Source organism: Camelus bactrianus, chromosome 18 (genome assembly GCF_048773025.1).
Source record: "Camelus bactrianus isolate YW-2024 breed Bactrian camel chromosome 18, ASM4877302v1, whole genome shotgun sequence".
Classification (NCBI taxonomy): Eukaryota; Metazoa; Chordata; class Mammalia; order Artiodactyla; family Camelidae; genus Camelus; species Camelus bactrianus.
Window position 1 is genome coordinate 14,453,074 of NC_133556.1, and position 14,358 is coordinate 14,467,431.

At 45.5% G+C, this 14,358-nt stretch overlaps 3 protein-coding genes across 14 annotated transcripts in view; all 3 read left to right on the forward strand.

The window, feature by feature from the left end:
- On the forward strand, positions 1 to 9,497 carry TMEM219 (transmembrane protein 219). Of its 7 annotated transcripts, none has more exons than XM_010972497.3 (6): positions 1 to 156; positions 1,201 to 1,399; positions 1,495 to 1,684; positions 6,536 to 6,765; positions 8,195 to 8,364; positions 9,399 to 9,497. In XM_010972497.3, the coding sequence occupies exons 2-5, from the start codon at positions 1,235 to 1,237 to the stop codon at positions 8,330 to 8,332; spliced, it is 723 nt and encodes a 240-aa protein (XP_010970799.1). In that variant the 5' UTR covers positions 1 to 156; positions 1,201 to 1,234; the 3' UTR covers positions 8,333 to 8,364; positions 9,399 to 9,497. The 7 variants fall into 7 exon arrangements, with proteins under 7 accessions (XP_010970799.1, XP_045364315.1, XP_010970800.1 ...); XM_045508359.2 differs by having other exon boundaries at positions 24 to 156; positions 427 to 1,399; XM_010972498.3 differs by having other exon boundaries at positions 40 to 156; positions 1,198 to 1,399.
- On the forward strand, positions 9,440 to 11,085 carry LOC123613476 (uncharacterized). The gene is given in 3 exon segments (XM_074346869.1): positions 9,440 to 9,466; positions 10,121 to 10,817; positions 10,820 to 11,085. Coding segments are annotated over 3 exon segments (990 nt in total).
- Positions 10,348 to 14,358, forward strand: part of TAOK2 (TAO kinase 2) — an 18,103-nt gene continuing 14,092 nt past the window's right edge. For 2 of the 6 annotated variants that reach the window (XM_010972503.3, XM_045508354.2), the window contains exons 1-2: positions 10,350 to 11,098; positions 14,175 to 14,341. In XM_010972503.3, coding sequence (XP_010970805.1) covers positions 14,210 to 14,341 — 132 coding nt within the window. In that variant the 5' untranslated portion in view covers positions 10,350 to 11,098; positions 14,175 to 14,209. Of the gene's footprint in view, positions 11,099 to 14,174; positions 14,342 to 14,358 lie in introns of all 6 variants that reach the window. The other 4 variants (XR_012500295.1, XM_045508356.2, XM_010972499.2 and 1 more) reach the window with 3 other exon arrangements.

The window sequence follows — 14,358 nt, forward strand, 5'->3', positions numbered from 1 at the left end:
CCTGACTAGGAGAGGCGAGGCGGCCGCCTGCGTGGGCACTGCGCATGCGAATCCCCGCCGAGTGGGTGGGGTGGGTGGGAGGGAGCGCGGATCCCGCCCCTTCGCAACTCCACGCGTGACGTCGCGGGGTAGTCGGCCTCCGCCGTGCTGCGAGCGGTGAGAGCGAGCGGCGGGCGGACCTAAAGCCGCTAGCCTGGGAAGGGATGCGGGTGTTGAGTTTCTGCCAGAGGGGCTTTCTTGGGGAGGGGACGCCTAGGGGCACCACCAGCCGCCGACCCTCAAGCTCTGCCCTCCCCTTTCCTGCCTTTTCCCCCTTTCCAGATGTGTAAGGACGGGAGGAAAGGCCGGGGCTGAGCATTTGTGACACCTGCATTTCCCTGGAGTCCTCTTTCTCTTCCTGTCCCATATGTTTATCTCGCCTTCCAGATGTTCCTTTTCATCAGGCTGTCGCTTCTCGTCTGGGAAGTCACACTCCACTTGGAAGCAGGAGACGAGTTTCAGACCTCGGCCCTACTACTCCTGCGTTAAAGTCCCAGTTTTCCCCACTGTATTTTTGTCGTGCCTCGCCTGGTTTTGAAGATCAATATGACCCAGAGAAATAGAAAGGAAATGGACGTTTGTTGAGTTCCTGCAAGACCAAGTATTATACAACCTGTTTTATCTGTCCCATTTAGTCCTCATTACTTGGTGGTGTTCTTAGACCTCCCATTTCATAGAATCTTAAGCTCGCAAAGGTTAACTGATTTTTCTCACATAGCCAGTGAGTGGCAGAGGAGGATTCAAATTGAGCAGTTTAGCTCCAAAGTGGAATTCTGTTCGGCAGACACTTCCCTTGTCTGGGCTATCAGCTGGAACTGTTCTTCAGCCAAACCCTAGACCCAAAACAGCTGGTTCCTGAATTTCTCCCCTTGAGAATTCTCCTTTTTGAGTTCCCTTTTCAAGTACAGCGTGCTCTGCTCTGCTTCCGCCTTGATTACTTCAGAAATGAAATGCAGCAAACATTTATTGAGTGGTGCATGGAGATGAACACTTAAGAGTCAAGAGTCTTAGGTTCTTGTCCTTGCTCTGCCACTAACTGGCTGTGTGACCTTGGGCACATCCCTTATCTTCTTGGTGCTTTAACTTCCCTTTGAATAAAATGGGTAAGTGCCTTCTTACTGGTAGGCTCTTGTCCAGGTCTCTCATCCTGTCCTCCAGCAGGCTCTCCCTGGAGGCCCAGACCCCTCTGCTCCCCATGGGCAGCTGCCAGGCAGGGCACAACCTGCATCTCTGCCTGGCCCACCACCCACCTCTGGTCTGTGCCACTTTCATCCTGCTGCTGCTTGGCCTTTCTGGCCTCGGCCTTGGTGTCTTCCTCCTCACCCACAGGACTGGCCTGCGCAGCCCTGACATCCCTCAGGTGAGTACTCACCCTCCTGCTCATCCTTCCCCTGCTGGCGAGCTCTTGCTGCTAATCTCTCACCTCTCCCCTTCCTTCCTTCCTTCTGCTCATAGGACTGGGTCTCCTTCTTGAGATCTTTTGGCCACCTGACCCTGTGCCCTGTGAATGGGACAGTCACAGATAAGTGGCATGGGTCTCACGTCGTGGGGTTATTGACCACCTTGAACTTCGAAGATGGTCCAGACAGGAACAAGACCCAGACATTCCAAGCCATGGTCCAGGGTAGTCACGTGGGATTGACAGGTGAGACCAACGAGGACCGTCGAGTTGGATATCAGAACACTCAGGGTTGGGCCCTACCTCTGACCTCACCAACATCTCTGGGCCTTAGTCACTTCTGTTGTAATAGAACTAAATACTTTCAATGCTTGTGTATGTTCTCTATAAATGTTTTCTCTCTTCCCTTCCAGCTTTGAGGTTCTTTGATTCTGTCCTTGGAGTTGTGGTGAGATGGGCTAGATTTGACCTAATACTCCTTTTCATCTCTCTTCATCCCTAGAGCCTTCTGTTAGAGGCACTTTCTTTTTCCCCAGGGATATCAGAGAAGCATGTCCTGCTCATTTAAACTAGTGTCTTTAGTGCCTGTTACGTGCTTAGCCCAGCTCTCAGTTCTATGAAGGATACAGAAAAAGTTAAATATCATCCATTCTCAAACTGCTTAGAGTATTCTGGGGAAAAGATGAGTGAGAGAGTCAGGGGGTGCCATTAATTCCTGTGTGAGATTTGGCCTCAGGTTCCTTATCTAAAAAATGTGAAGATGAAAAGAGAGAGGAGAGAAAGGTGGAATTTTCAGACTTCTGAGATCTTTTCCAACACTGTCATTCTAAGATTCTCCTATGAATCAATATGTGTATGTGTGTGGAGGTGGGTAGGCCTCTGTATTTCCAGGTATACGTGTTTGTGATCAAAGAGCAAGAGTAAAGGAATGTATCTGTTATATACAGACTTGGGACATTTTTTCCTGTTCTTTTTATTTTAAAAAAATATATGTAACAGCTTTATTGAGATATGATTCATGTACCATAAAATACACCCATTTAAAATGTATAAATAAATGGCTTTTTGTATATTCACAAAAGTATTCAACTGCCCCCACAATGAATTCCAGAACATTTTCACTACCTGACAAAGAAATCTTGTACCCATTAGCAGTCACTTGCCTTTTTCTCCTAACCTCTCACCCTAGGCAACCAGTAATCTACTTTCTGTCTCTGTAGATTTGCCTACTCTGGACATTTCGTATAAATGTGGTCTTTTGTGACAGGCTTCTTCATTTAGCATCATGTTTTCAAGGTTCATCCATGTTGTATTATATGTCAATACTTCATTTCTTTTTCTTGCCGGAGAATATTCACTATATGAATATTCCATATTTTATTTATCCGTTCATCAGTTAATTGACATTTGGATTATTTCCACTTTTTGTCTCTTATGAATGATACTGCTAGGAACACTCATGTACAAGTTTTTGCATTATCATATGTTTTCTTTTGGGTATATATACCAGGAGTGGAATTTCTGGCTTATATGGTAACTCTTTGTTTAATCTTTTGAGGAGCTGCCAGACTGTTTTCCAAAGTGGCTGTGTCATTTTACATTGCTACTAGTAATGTATGAGAGTTCTAATTTCTTTACTTCCTCACCAACATTTGTTATTATGTGTCTTTTTGATTATAGCCATCCTCATCAGTGTAAAGTGGTATCTAACTATTGTTCTCATTTGCATTTTCTTGATGACTAATGTTATTGAGCATTTTTTCATTTGCTTATTGGCCATTTGTATCTCTTTTTTGGAGAAATGTGTATTCAGAGTTTTTGCGCATCTTTAAAATTGAATAATTTGTCTTCTAATTATTGAGTTATAAGAGTATTTTTGTATTTTCCAGATAGAAGCCTCTTATCTGTTGTATTTTGCAAATTTTCTCTCCCATTCTCTGGGTTATCTTTTCACTTTGTTGATGGTGTGCTTTGAAGCACAAAAGTTTTTAATTGAGGTGAAGTCTAGTTTATCTATTTTTTTTGTTGTTGTTGCTTGTGATTTTAGTATCATATCTAAGAAGACTTTGCCAAACTTGAGGTCAGTAAGATTTACTCCTACATTTTCTCCTAAGAATTTTATAGTTCTAGCTCTTACATTTAGGCCTGTGATCCATTTTGAATTAATTTTTGTGTATGGTGTGAGGATGGGATCCAACTGTACTCTTTTGCAGTTGCTATTCAGTTGTCCCAGCATGTTTTGTTGAGAAGACTATTCTTTCCCCATTGAAGAGTCTTGGAACTTTTACTGAAAATTACTTGACCATAGATGTATGGGTTTATTTCTGGATTCTCAGTTCTGTGCCATTAACCTATATGTCTGTGCTTATGCTAGTGTCACACTGTTTTGATCACTGTAGTGTTGTAGTAAGTTTTTAAATCTGAAAATGTGAGTTCTCCAGCTTTGTTCTTTTTTTAAGATTGTTTTGGCTATTCTAGACCCTTGAATTTCCATATGAATTTTAGGAGCAGCTTGTCAATTTCTGCTTCTGCAAAGAAACCCAGTTCTTTTTATTATGGTTAGAAATAAAGTTATAACATCAAAGATTCTTCCGGACAAAGTAAAAAGTAATCACATATGGGGGGAGGGTATAGCTCAGTGGCAGAGTGCCTGCTTAGCATGCCAAAGGTCCTGGGTTCAATCCTCAGTACCACCATTAAAAATAAATAAATAAATAAATCTAATTACCCCCCCGAAGTAATCACATATGATTGCATCATGTAAGCAATGGCTATTGAGCACCTACTATGTACCAAGCATGGGGAATACAGAGATCTGTAAGATATGGGTCTTCACCTCAAGTTACTCACAATCTAGCAAGGATTCAGATGTGAACAGAAGTAAATACCTTTCAACACGTGCAGTAGAACACAAGGTACAGTAGGAATACTCAGATATCTGTCAAGCAGGGATGATGAAGACAGGCTTTTCCAAGGATACAGCGATAGAGCCTAGGCTTGAGGGAGGCTTAGGAATGTACCCTTCCAGCTAGAGGGAAGAGCGAATGCAAAGGCATGCAGACAGAGATTAGAATGGCTCGGTTAGGAACTTCCAGGGGTTCAGTTTGACAGGTGCAGAGAAAGGAGTGTTGAATAAGTGGCAGGAGATGGGTCTGAAGAAGCAGGCAGAGTCCCACGGAGAGTCTCCTGTGCCAAGCCAAGGTAGTTGGACTTTATCCAACACAAATAGTTTAATCAGGAAAATAGTAGAATTTTGTTGTTGTTGTTCTTTTAAGAAGATCATATTCTGTTGGCTGACTGCCTGGAAGAAATGTGTCCAGATGCACAAAGACCAGTTAGGAAGTGTTTGCAATAAAAAAGATGATAAGAAAAACTGAGCTAAGACAGTGGTGTTGAAAGAAGGGGATTGATTTGTGAGCGTTGTTAGAAGTGTGGGATTGACAGGATTTGGTGACTGATTTGATTTTGTGTATGTTTCTCAGTTCTAATTATGATGTATATACTGGTTTGTATTTCTCTTTTTCCTGCTTTCTGACATCATGTTTTTTGTATTACTGAATGGCCAGAACACTATTATTTTAATGGATATAAATTGATCTGTTAATGGTTAGGCCATCATTTGTTAATGATTTCCCTATTGTTAAACATCTTTATTTTTTCTATTTTTTGATATTTTTATGAAATTATAGTAAACATTTGGTATAGTTTGCATTTTTCTTTTGAATCCATTTCTTAGGGTTAGTTTCTACTGAGTCAGAGGGTAGGGACCTTTTTTAAACACACAAATTCATTTTATTGTGGATTCACTATCACACAGAAGTATACAAAGCAACCATAAAAGTCCTCCTTACCTCCCCTGCAGAGTCCATGGTTTTGTGGGCATCCTCTCAGTCCCTCTCTGTCTCCCCTTAAAATTGACAAGGGGGGAGGGTATAGCTCAAAGTGGTAGAGCACATGCTTAGCATTCATGAGGTCCTGGGTTCAATCTCCAGTACCTCCTCTAAAAAAAGTAAATAAACAAATAAACCTAATTACCACCCCCTCAATGTTCTTACAAAAACAAAAAAAAACTTTTAAAAAAATTGACAGAAAATTGTCTTCTAACAGGTGTCACCAATGGAGAGTGCTCATTTCCCCACATCTTCAACAATTCTTGTTATTAAAGTCTTTTAAATTTTTACCAATTTGATGGCCTAGAGAATTACCTGATTGTTTTAATTTACTTTCTCCTGAACTAATGAGGTTGAACATCTTACAGGTTTATTGGCCATTTTCTTGTCTTCTCTGAATTTCCTGTTCATATCCTTTACTTTTCTTTTAAGTTATTTGTCTTTATCTTCTGAATTTTTTAGATCTTTATACATTCTGGATAGCAAACCCCTTTGCTAGTTAAATATATTATAGGTATTTTCAACCATTCTGTTACTTTTTAAAAACTTATCTTTCATTGTATAGAAGCCTTTAATTTTTATGAAATTTATTGCTCTTGTTCCCTACTCAGGCTTTTAGGTTTTGTGTCTTTCTTTGGAAAGCCTTTCCCACTTTAAATTAGAAAATACTCTTCTGTATTTTCTTTCAATACTTGCTTAAGTTTTTGTTTTGTTTTGTTTTAGTTTATTTGTATAGGTCTTTAATACAGCTGGATTTTATAGTGTGAGGTAAGAGTCTGATTTTTTTTCCCAAATGGAAATTGTCTCAAGATCATTGACTGAATAGGCCATCCTTTTCCCACTAATTTGAAATGGGGTATGAACCTTTTAACAGATTTTGGTGGAAAACTGCTTTCTTAGAAAGGACAAAATATACAAACTGACATCAGCAATGTGTATCTACCCCAGTTTTGCTACAGCTTTCTGAGTATTGGTATGATTATTTTATTGATTGTGAGCTAGTTTAAATTAATTTTTTATTTATATTGGTATATAGTTATATTCATTTCTCAGTGATGTAAATGAAGCCATTTACTTTATTGAATAGAATCAATGCCAAAATACTTGGTATGGTAAGGAAGCCTATAGAAATGAATAGATGTCTAAAGATGGATAGCTCCCAACCTACCTGCATTTTCTTCCATTTCCTCCCCTGTGCCTCTCATAGGATCTTCTGCAGAAGAGCTGATCCTCATTACAGCCAGGGTGACCACAGAAAAGACACCAGGAACCTGCCTGTATTTTAGTAGTGCTCCAGGAATTCTGCCCTCCAGCCAGCCACCCATGTCCTGCTCAGAAGAGGGAGCAGGAAATGCTACCCTGAGCCGTGAGATGGCTGAGGAGTGTGTCAGTGTCTGGAGCCGTGAAGGTCTTGTGCTCACCAAGCTGCTCACCTCGGTAAGAGCCTCAGATTGTTGGGGTTTCATAAACTGCCGTGCTGAATGCTGTGTCTTGATGGCTTCTGGAGGCAATTTTACCTAGTAGAAAAAGCCCAGGCTTTATAATCCTGCCTCAGAGGCTGTGTGACCTTGAACAAGCATCTGAGCCTCAGCTTCCTCATCTGTAAAATAGAAAACATGATACTGTCTCCTAATTCCAACAAATAAGGATAAATGAGAATGAATATAAAGTGCCTAGTACAATGCCTGGTACATAATAAAGATTGGATAAGAGATAGCTATTAGTATTAACTATTGTCTTTAAATACAATAAAACATGATCCTTACCTCAAAGGAATTCAGAACCTGTAATAAGAGGCAGGATGGGCTAATTGCTATCATAGAGATGTGAGCAAAGTGTTATTCAAACGAATAAGGACCAATTAGCTCTAACTTGAACACTTATGGAGAGTGCTTCGCCAACAAGGTGGCATTTAAAAAAGGGAATTGTTTACAATAGTTTATAATGTACAAAGTGCTTTCGGGTTCATTATCTCATTTGATCTTAAAATAGCTTTTTGAGGTAGCTGTTATCCCATTTTACAGATGAGGAAACAGACTTGGAGAGAGGGAGTGAATTGCCCCAGGCCACACAACTTGTTAAGTGGCGGAGCCAGGATTGCACCTTAGAGCCTTCTGATTTCCAAGTCCCAGGCTCATTCTCTCCTGTCAGGATGATTTTTGAAGAGTGAGGAAGATTTGGGCAGGAATGCAGTAGACGGGGTTCGTGAGAGGGGAGATACATTCCAGTCAAAGGGATCAGCATGAACACAGGCTTGGAGTTGAAAAGTGTTCAGTTTTCAAAGGCACTCCATGTTGAGGGCTTAGGAATGACTTAAGGGAAGAAGGTAGAAGGGATGCAGGGGTCAGATCATGAGGCACTGTGATGCCAGGCTGAGATATCACAACTTGATACTGCAGGCCATGGGAGCCACTGGTGCTGGGTGGAGGAGACTAGCTAAATGGAAGAGAGAGAAACCAGTTAGGAGGCTGCTGCATTCTCTTCCTTCACATTTGCAAAGACTGTGGTGAGGAGCATGACCTGGGAGTTTTGGGATCAGAGAAGATCTTGGTTTCCAGATCTGGCCCTGCTTGCATATCTTTAAATGTATACAGTAATGAACTTTCTTATCTCCTGGAGTCATTATAGGGGTTCAGTTTGATGTTTGGGCAAGAAAGCAGTTTGTAGACCATTGAGACAAATGTTAGCTTATATAATAATAACATTTTCCCTTTAGTTGCTCCCTGGATGTTAACAGCCCCCTTCCCCATGGAGGTTTCTCTCTATAGTCCTTGGGCTGGGGATATCTAAGATGTCTTCCCGAGGGAAGATTCTCCACAGTCCCTCTCTCTTCATCATTCCTTCCCCTCCCTGGCCCCACCCCTAGGAGGAGCTGGCTCTGTGTGGCTCCAGGCTGCTGGTTTTGGGCTCCTTCCTGCTTCTCTTCTGTGGCCTTCTATGCTATCTCACTGCTGTGTACTTCCATCCACGCCGAGAGTCCCACTGGTCTAGAACCCGGCTCTGAGGGCACTGGCCTAGTTCCCTTCTCATTCTCAGGTAAGGTTCTTTGCCTCAATTCTGTGGGAACAGGGGGTGGGATGGGGGTGGCAATTGTAACTGAGAGTTATATCTAAACTATATATGGCTTGGTCTTATTTTTGTACCTTATGTAGATGGAATCATACATATTCTTTTGTTACTGACTTCTTTCAGTGAACGTTCTGATTTTAAGATTCATCCATGGCTTCAGTTCACATCCAAGCTTTTTGGCAACAATGGTGAATTAAGAGGGCTCAGATTTGATGATGTGTCCTATATATGAATCATGTTTGTCTTGCTTTTGTCCTGAAATTCTGATACTCAGTTTTATGATGCAAATTTTGTAAAATTCATCTTGAGCCATTCAAAAGAATTGATTGATGATGCCCATTTACTGGGCACATACTGTGCACCCAAGGACTTCACATGCACCTTCTCTTTTCCTTAGCCATCATTACATTTAGAAAAAGTTGAATCTGCTAACAGGATCCTTGGAGAGACACAGCCTCCAAAGTGGGAGTGGGACATATTGCCTAACTAGTGTTTCAGCTCATTAAGGTTAAAAAAAAAAATCTATAAAAAAAAAAACCTCACCCTTTCAGGTGAGTCTTATATAATTTGAAAGTAATATTTTGTGCATCCAGCTCTTAAACTGCTCTAAGCTTCAGCTGGCTGCTGTGCCCTAGAAAGTCTCTGTGGGAGAAGAGGAAATAGCTGAGGCCCAGGGAAGGGCTCTGGCTGGAGGAAGTGGACCCTCCAGATCAACTTTGTGCTTATTTTGCTTAGGGCTAGGCCTGACAGTTCCAACCACCTATGTCAGACAGAAAATGGCGGAGCCCTCTCAGCTATTCTTAGATCTGAGCAGATTGGGAAAGGAAGGCTCCCTGGCTCCTAGAAGATCCTGGGGTCTTGAGGCCTTCTCAGTTGGAATAAGTGCCTGTACCTATCTCTAGTTGTCACTTCCTCTGCTCTTTCCTGTTTCTGCAGTCATTCCAGACCTTCCTCCAGGGGCCCTCTGACCTGCCCTGTGTTTTTATTTTATTTCTCTCCAGGTTGAATCAACTTCTTGAGCCTTGGTTCTGAGTTGGAAGAGATGTTACAAAAAGTGGAGAGCTGGAATGTGGGGGGAAATAAAAGGCTTTTTTGCCCAATGTTTCCCTGGGTGTTTACTGGGGATTGGGTTGAGGTGGGAATTTTAGGGTAGAGAGGCTTGGGAGGTTTGGGGGATTTTTTCCTTGTTGATACTTTAGTTTGGGACACAGGTTGGTATAGGGCACAGGGTACTACAGTTCTTGCCACGGTTGTGACTGGCTTTGGAAAACACCTCGTTTTGATCCCAGAGCTTCCACTTTATGTCTTGTTTTCATTTATTCAATAAAATAGATAATTCCAGCTAGTTTAAAGAGTCAGGTGGTGTGGTCATGGAAATTCTTTGACATAAATGCAGTGTGACCTTGTGCAGGTCATGCTGCTGTAAAGGGCCTCAGTTTCCTGAAGGGATATGACAGATTAAGTTTTCCCAGCAAAGGTTCCTCGAATTTGGGAGCCCACGTTCAGGCTGGATAGTTACTAACCAGGACAGTCCATTTTCCCGCCTTTTCCGCGCCCAGCGACAATTCCCTTTCCCCTCCCAACCTCTACCCTGCACGCAGGCGCAGATTATGGCCTCTTATTTCCTTCCATCCTCGCCCCCTCAAAGCTTCCCCTAGCAACAAGCCAAGACTTAGCGCTAAGGCGGGGCGAGCGCATGCGCCGCAACCCTTTCCACCACTAGTTGTCGGACAGCGCGCTGGGCTCCACCCCCTCCAAGACTAGCCCTTCTCTCCGCCTCCTCCCACCCAGGGTCCGCGTGGCGGGGCGCGCGCGCACTCTGGCTGGGTCCCTGGACGCGGCAGTAAGGAGAGAGGGGCGGGGCTGTTTCCTTTCGCGCCCCGCCCCTCCTGGCCCGGCGTCCCTACCGCGCCTGCGCGCTCCCGCCCGGTCTCCATCTTGGAATTGGGAGGAAGAGGGAGAGGGAGACCGGGACGAGACCGGGGCTGTGGTGCGGAGAGAGGCTGAGACTGAGAAGAAGAGAGAGACAGAAGGCGCGGGGACCGCCCTTAGCTACAAGCTTTCAGCTGTCCTCAGGAGAAAGAAGGGGAAAGGGAGGAGGCCGCGGCGGGAGTAGGGGCTGTCACCCTCGGACCCCGGCGTGAGAGGGGCCGTGCGGTCGGACGTCCTCGGGGTAGGCCCCCTGTCGGTGGCCGAAGACCTGGGGCTGAGTCCCTTTGGTCCTGAATTTCCGGGCTTGACCCCACGCTTCTCAGATATCGGAGTATCAGCCCCTCAGATTCCAGATATCCGAGACTCGGGTGAAACCTCTCTAAACCTGGGGCTGTTTCATAGGATTTCAATTATCTGGGGTTCAGGACTCTCCGTGAACCAGTATCCGGGGTTCATTCCCCACGAATTCAGAAATCAGATTCAGTCTCCCCGCGTTCAGATATCTGGGGTTCAGACCCCACAATCAGAAATCCGGGATTCAGCAACTGTCGCCCTCGAGGAGGAGGAGGACTGGACCGCGAGGTCAGATCAGGTTGTCACCCCCTCCCCTCCAGGGGAGGCTTCCCGGGCCCGCCCCTCAGGAAGGGCGAAAGCCGAGGAAGAGGTGGCAAGGGGAAAGGTCTCCTTGCCCCTCTCCCTGCTTGGCAGAACCGCTGGAGGACCCCAGGAGGAGGCGGAGGCGCTGGGGCACCATAGTGACCCCTACCAGGTGAGACATGGGGTGCAGGGGCGCGGGTCCCTGTGTCTAACACTGAGAAGAAAAAGGTGCTCCTTTCTGGGAAGCTGGGCCCCGGTGGGCCCTCTACTCAGGATGGGAAGCCCAGCTGGGCCAGTGGTCAGCCTCTGGCTAGCCTTGCCTTCTGCTGCCACCCTCTTCCCCTTCCTCTTCCCTTCATTATGTCTGGTTGATGGGAGACTTAAGGTGACAGGGTCTCTGATGTCACCAGGGGTCACACCCTAGGGTGCTTGAGCTAATCAGATGGGTTTGCACCCTTCTGGTCTTCTCCCTGTTCACTTTGCCCCTCACAGCTACCTCTTCTCCATGATTATAACCCTTTTACTTTATTGCTCTAGGGTGTTGATTCCCATCCTTCTGAACCCCATGGTGGGTCTTCTTACCTGTTTTTTAGGTATGGTCTGGTTGGATTCCTTGTCCTTTCAAGGAAGTGTGTGTGCATTTGTGTGTGTGTGTTTGGGGGGGGTGGGGGGTTCCTGGCACTATTTCCCCCCAGCTATTGTTACCTTCCAGCCTCTTGCTGTGATGGTATAAGTAATCTTATTTGTCAAGCGATTTATCATTTACGAAGTGCTTTACATCCATTCTCTCATATGACCTTTCCCTCTCCCGTTTGTCAGGTGGGGGGCTCTTTTATTGCTGTCTTCCCATTTTACAGTTGAGAATATTGAGGCTCAGATAGGTTGCCCAAGGTCACCCAGTGGCAGAATCAGGATTTGAACCTAGGTCCTTGATCATGTCTTGCCCCTGCTCCATATCTGTCTCTTGTCATCTCTTTTCTTCTGCACCTGGATTTAGAAAGGGGTCCAGAGGAGAATGAGTTGGGGTGAGATTTAAGAATGGAAGGGAGAAGAGCTTCCTTTTTAGGAGGGCTATCAAAAGATTTTCCTCCTGAGAGGCTCTGCCTCCTGCCTTCTGCCTCATGGATTTTTCTCTTTACTGTGACCTTCATCTTTACCCTGATCCTAGTCTTTGGCCTGGGTTCCTGAGAGGGATGTCTCTTCCGACAAATGACAGTAGTGTCTGTTAACAGCTAAAGCCAAGCTGCGGGATGGGTAGGATGATCCCCAAAGTATTAAAGCCTTGTTGTGGTGACCCTGGAGGCAGAGATGGAAAAAAAATCCATATGCTGAGTGTCTGCATAGTGTTCCTAAGTATAAGATCTCAGTAAAAATTTCACAACGGCCCCACGCCATAATCCATTTTACTGAAGAGAAGACCAAGTGTAAGGAACTTCCTCAAAGCCCTGTTGCTATACGTTACAGATGAAATGCACTGGTAGTGTAACTTAGGGCGGACAGATTTGAGTGTCCTCATCTGTAGACTGGAGATAACATTGTTTGTTTTAAAAGGTGGTTATGTTTGAGCACAGAGTTGGGTGATCACTCAGATGTTTGTTATTTGGAGAAGAGGTCCCCTGTGATGTTTTGCTGGGCATCCCTTACATGTGACCTGGGGTCCTGGGTTGGCATTCTTGGCTGGGTGCTGGTAAAGAGGTCAAAGATTCCTTTGTCAAGTTGTGAGCACCTGCCTTTGTGTGTGGGTGTATGGTGGGGATGAGGGGTGCTTGGCAGGGTTGCTGGCAGGAGAACGGAGAAAGGGGCTGCTTTGAGCAGCCTGGGAGCTGCTTAGGGCTGGGCTGCAGGCAATCAATCAATCTCCCACGCTATTCTGAGCCCTCTGCACCCTGGGGGCCCACCAGAGAGTCAGGGTCGCGCCTTGCCCTCCAGCTTCCAGTTGGGCTGAGGAGACAAAATTAACAACACAACAGGAAACAATGCACGACAGAATATAATTATATGCTAAATTGTTAGGTGCTTTTAAGGAGCTAGAACTCTGCCCTGGGAGTCCAACTCTGCTGAAAAGTCCTTTGTGCCTAAATTCCAACAAGTGCTTAGCCAGAAGCCTGGCCTAGAATCCCCTTGGGGGTCTTGGTGTACTGCTGGAGTTTTCAGTACATGGCTGGCTGGGTGCTCTAGGAGCTCTCACCAAGGGCTAGAGTAGTCAGGGGAGGCTTCCTGCAGGAAGGAGCTGAGCTTGAGGTGAGTTGTTGAGAGAGTAATGACTACACAGGCCTTGACTATAGAGGAGAAGGTCCTTCCTTTCTGTGCCTCAGTGACCTCATCTGTGAAATCGTGATCATGATCCTTCCTGCTTGTTTCATGGGGCTGTTTTGAAAGCGTGATGACAGAGGACCAGCTTTGGTCAAATCACTTAATCCCTCTGAGTCCATTTCCTCATCTGTAAGATCGGGGTAATAGTGATACCTTGTAAGGCTGTAGTGAGGATTGAATGAGAGATAATGCATGTAAGGTGCTTACTGTATATTCTCAATAAATGTTGTTTGTACACTGCAAATGTCCTGTACTTGTGTGTGATGTGTATGCCACTGGACTGGACAAGTAAGGTAGCCCAGGTCACAGGCCCCCAGAGCCAGATGCCATTTCTATCCCTGTCCTTCCTTTTCTGGGTCTCCTCCCTGCCACGGTGTCACTAGCCCTTTTTGAGAGCGAGTCTCTTGGCCCCTCTGGGCCAGTACCCACTTCTAACAATGGCCGGATTTCCACTGCCTCCGGCCTGGCTGTTTCCTGCTCTCTTCCAGGGTGTGAGAGGTTGAGGGAGGAGGGGGCCTCAACGCCAAGGGGAATAGGAAGATACCTGGAAATATTTGGGGCATGGGACTTGTGGGACAGGACACTTGGGGATCTGGAGTTTTGGCTGAGAGGCAGAATCTTTTATTCTTGTGGGGAGATGCAGGGGTTGTAGGGAAATAAAACTTGTTGAGGGCTGAGGGGGGTTGTGAGGATGCTCAGCTCCCAGTCTTCCTGCAGTTTTAGGGACTCAAGGGACTCGGCCCCTGTGCTCTGGTTGCTAGGGCAACTTCATTTTTTTTTAGAGCTTTGATGCTGTTCCTAATCTCCCCTTGCCCTTCCTCAGTAGTGCCTCCCCTTCATCAGGGAACTAGGAGAGGAGAAGGCAGAAACTTGAGGAACCCCTTTCTCTCTGAGGGCCCCATCTTTGTTCTAAGGTTCCCATTTCTGTTCTCCAGGTCAGGCGCCACTCTCAGGGCCCCCAGGGGCCACCATGCCAGCTGGGGGCCGGGCCGGGAGCCTGAAGGACCCCGATGTGGCTGAGCTCTTCTTCAAAGATGACCCTGAAAAGCTCTTTTCTGACCTCCGGGAAATCGGCCATGGCAGCTTTGGAGCCGTGTACTTTGTGAGTTGAAGCTTGGG

Bases quoted from the DNA above. Each gene is read 5' to 3' on its own strand.
- TMEM219 (XM_045508359.2), top strand. From the start codon at position 1,139: ATGGGTAAGTGCCTTCTTACTGGTAGGCTCTTGTCCAGGTCTCTCATC. The intron at 1,685-6,535 runs GTGAGACCAACG...TGCCTCTCATAG, and splicing joins TAGTCACGTGGGATTGACAG to GATCTTCTGCAGAAGAGCTG. The intron at 6,766-8,194 runs GTAAGAGCCTCA...CCCCACCCCTAG, and splicing joins TCACCAAGCTGCTCACCTCG to GAGGAGCTGGCTCTGTGTGG.